The sequence below is a fragment of the Microtus ochrogaster genome, unplaced genomic scaffold (genome assembly GCF_000317375.1).
Source record: "Microtus ochrogaster isolate Prairie Vole_2 unplaced genomic scaffold, MicOch1.0 UNK211, whole genome shotgun sequence".
NCBI lineage: Eukaryota > Metazoa > Chordata > Mammalia > Rodentia > Cricetidae > Microtus > Microtus ochrogaster.
Window position 1 is genome coordinate 44,069 of NW_004949309.1, and position 3,860 is coordinate 47,928.

General features: G+C 53.0%; 1 protein-coding gene across 1 annotated transcript in view; it reads right to left on the minus strand.

Annotated features, from left to right (window-relative positions):
- The window catches only part of LOC101980986, a 7,552-nt gene extending 4,161 nt beyond the window's left edge, over positions 1 to 3,391 (minus strand). Inside the window, 3 exon segments of the mRNA XM_013355594.1 lie at positions 3 to 1,904; positions 1,971 to 2,691; positions 2,760 to 3,391. Of these exon segments, the coding sequence (XP_013211048.1) occupies positions 3 to 1,904; positions 1,971 to 2,691; positions 2,760 to 3,391 (3,255 nt within the window).
- Positions 3,392 to 3,860: the final 469 nt, after the last annotated feature.

Sequence of the window (3,860 nt, forward strand, 5' to 3'; positions counted from 1 at the left end):
ACCAGCGCTTCCACTGCATGGGGGGCTAAAATAGTTAAAGGCTGTCCCAAAGTTAGTTTGCCTGCGTCCTTTGTCAGGACTGCTATAGCTGCTACCATCCGGAGACAAGGGGGCCACCCGGATGCCACTGGATCTAATTTCTTTGATAGGTAGGCCACCGGCCGTCGCCAGGGTCCCAGTCTCTGAGTTAGAACTCCTTTTGCATAGCCTTGCTTTTCATCTACGAATAACTCAAATGGCCTGGTCAAATCAGGGAGCCCCAAAGCAGGGGCAGTTAGTAGAGCCTCCTTAATTCTTTGATATGCCTCCTGTTGGTCTTCACCCCAGGTGAACAGAGTTCCCTGCTTAGTGAGAGGGTATAAGGGAGCTGCCATCTCCGCAAACCCAGGTATCCAGAGGCGACAGAATCCTGCTGTCCCTAGGAACTCCCTCAGTTGTTGGGGGGATCGAGGCACTGGCATTCTCATGACTGTCTCTTTTCGGGCCTCCGTTAACCATCTTTGTCCTTCCCTGATCATGTACCCTAGGTAGGTGACCTGCTTCTGGCAAATTTGGGCCTTTTCAGCGGAGGCCCGGTAGCCAGAGTCTCCCAGGGTCTGCAATAGGGCCTCGGTGCCCTCCCTGCATTCCTGTTCTGAGGTGGCTGCCAGCAAGAGGTCATCCACATATTGGAGCAGCATCAGTTCTGGATGCTGGATTCTGAAATTAGCGAGATCTCTATGCAACGCCTCATCGAACAGGGTGGGACTATTTTTGAATCCCTGTGGAAGCCTTGTCCAGGTCAACTGTCTTGAAATTCCCAAGTCCGGGTCCTTCCATTCAAAGGCAAATATATGCTGGCTCTCAGGATGAAGTCTCAGGCAAAAGAACGCATCTTTTAGGTCCAACACAGTGTACCAGCTATAGGCTGGGGATAGTCCACTCAGCAAATTGTAAGGGTTAGGGACCGTGGGGTGTATATCTTCAACCCGTTTGTTAACTTCTCTCAGGTCCTGTACCGGCCTGAAATCCCCCGTCCCTGGTTTCTTGACAGGCAATAGGGGGGTGTTCCATGGGGACTGGCAGGGTGTTAGTATTCCCTGATCCAAGAGTCTTCGTATATGGGGTCTAATTCCCTCTCTTGTTTCATGAGACATGGGATATTGTCTGATGGACACGGGGGTGGCGGTGGCCTTTAGAGATATGATCAAGGGAGCTTGGTGTCTTGCCAGCCCCATGCCCCCAATCTCTGCCCATGCTTGAGGGAATTTAGTTAGCCAAGAGGACTCGATTAGAGGGTCAGATTTGGCAGGTGGTTCGTGGAGCCGGTATTCATCCTCCAAATTCAAGGCCAGTACATGTAGGGGCTGCCCCTGGGGCCCGACGATCTGTGCCCCTGAGTTTTCAAAGTATATTTGGGCTTTTAATTTGGTAAGTAAGTCTCTTCCTAGTAGTGGGTAGGGGCAGTCGGGAACATGAAGAAAGGAGTGAGTCACCTTACCAGTGGCCAGATGTACCTTCTGTTCCGTTGTCCATCGGTATCTTTTTCCACCGGTAGCTCCTTGGACCCAGGCAGACTTGTCACTCAGGGGTCCGGGGTTCCGAGTCAGCACAGAGTGCTGAGCCCCAGTGTCGACTAGGAAGGTGACTAGCTGCCCCCCCGACATCAAGGGTTATCCTGGGTTCAGGGGGGGGGGCTCCTGACCCTGACCTCCCTAATCATCCAGAGTTAGAAGGGAGGTGTGGGGCTTTGGTTTTCGGGGTCCTCTTGGTCTCTTTGGGCAATCTCTGACCCAGTGTCCTCTTTCTTTGCAGTAGACACATTGATCCTTGTCTACGCGGGGCCCCCTTCGATCTCCCTCCTGTCTATCCTGTCTCTGCCCTGAGACTACAGTGGCCAAGAGTTTGCTGATTTCCTTATTTTTCTTACGGTCTCTCATATTTTCCCTCTCTTCTGCTTCCTGTCTTAGCCTTTCCTCTCTCTTTTTGGCCTGCTTTCTTAGTTTTTCATCCCTTTCCTCTGCCTCCTTCTTGAGCCGTTCGTCCCTCTCTTCCTGAGTCTCCCTCTTGTTAAAAATCCTTTCAGCCTCTTTGAGTAAGTCTCGAAGTGAGCTCTCTTTTAGGTTATCCAATCTCTCGAGTTTTCTTTTAATATCTTGGGCTGACATCCAAATGAAGGACATGGAAACGTTCGTCTCCAACCCTGGATCTTCTGGATCATAAGGTGTATAGATGCGATAGGCTTCCTTAAGCCTCTCCAGGAAAGCGGAGGGGGTTTCTTCAGGACCCTGAATAATCTGTTTTACCTGAGCCAAATTGGTGGGGCGTCTAGCGGCCCCCTGGAGACCCGCTATAAGCAACTGGCGATAGAGGAGTAGGTGGTTCCTACCTTCAAGGGTGGTGAAGTCCCAGTTTGGATGTTCTAAGGGAAATGCTGCATCAATTTCATTGGGCAGCTGGGTCAGGCGGTGATCAGCTCCCCTAACATTTTTCCGAGCCTCCAGGAGGACCCGCTGTCTTTCTTCAGACGTTAGGAGAGTCTGCAAGAGTTGTTGGCAATCATCCCAAGTTGGCTGGTGTGTAACTAGAATAGACTCAATCAAGGAAGTTAACATAGAAGGATCCTTAGAAAAAGGGGGATTGTTGTTCTTCCAGTTGTAAAGGTCTGAGGTGGAGAAAGGCCAGTATTGCAGCTGGCCAGTCGCACCGATTCTAAGGGGAAAAGCCTGGGAAGTGCTCGAATCAGCAGGGGGCTGCTCCCTCCATCCTCTCAGTCTAGCCGCCATCGGAGAGGGCTCAGGTGGTTCCGCGGAGGCGTCCTCATTCTCCCGGGGAGCCGCCGGCTCTGCCTCATTGGACTCGGGGCGGGGGGGAGCTGCTCCTGGTACGGCGGTGGCTCCTCCGTGACCAAGTCCACCAGGAGGTCGTCCCCCGGAGGCAGGACGCGCGGAGGTGGCTTAGTCTTGGATTCTGGTGGTTCCTTTTTCTGTGAGGATTTGGTTAGGGCAGGATAGAGGGAAGAGCGAGAGGGGGGCCCGGCCGGGGTAGGAAGGAGAGGGGGAGGCAAAGTAGGAGCGGGAGGGGCAGTTGGAATGGGACGCTTTGGGGAAACAAATGGCTTGACCCAGGGAGGGGGGTCGTAAGCCAGGGCCTCCCAGGTCACGATGTAAGCAACCTGATCAGGATGCCCATGGGGGCCGGGGTCCATCACTTTGGCTTTGACCTGTAAGATAGTATTAATGTCAAAGGTTCCATCCCACGGCCAGCCCACATTGAAAGTGGGCCATTCAGATGAACAGAATGTAACCCATCTTTTCTTGTGAATGTCCACGGACTGGTTGTCTGCGGTGTCCTGGACTTCTCGCCAATGCTGCAAGGTCAAACTTAGAGGGGTGGTCACAGATTGTCCCATAGTCACAGACAATAAAACAGACAACAAAAGTATAACACTGACAAACAAAAGACTGACAATGACGCACGAGATTTTCGCAGCGCGGCTTCGGCGTAAAACTGAAAGCAAAAACTCAGATGGAGACTGCGAGAGTCCGGACCTCTCTTCTCCCAGAAGAACCACGTACCCCTCAGACAGCGGGGAAGCCCCAAACAGTCCGACTCTGGCACTGGGGTTCACAGAATACGGATGAGTCAAAACTCTGGCTCCAGATGCTACTGGAACGTCTTCCAGAGCTGCGGTCGGGAGTCCAAAGCCGTCGCCTCCTCCATGGGTCCGCCAGATACGGATCTAGTTAGCTAACTAGTACAGACACAGGCGCGAACACAGAGACACGCAAACACAGAGACACATATAGACACAGAGAGCTCTTGCCGGCCGGCTTACCTCCCGTCGGTGGGTCGATGGTCCCTGGGCGGGGGTCTCCACT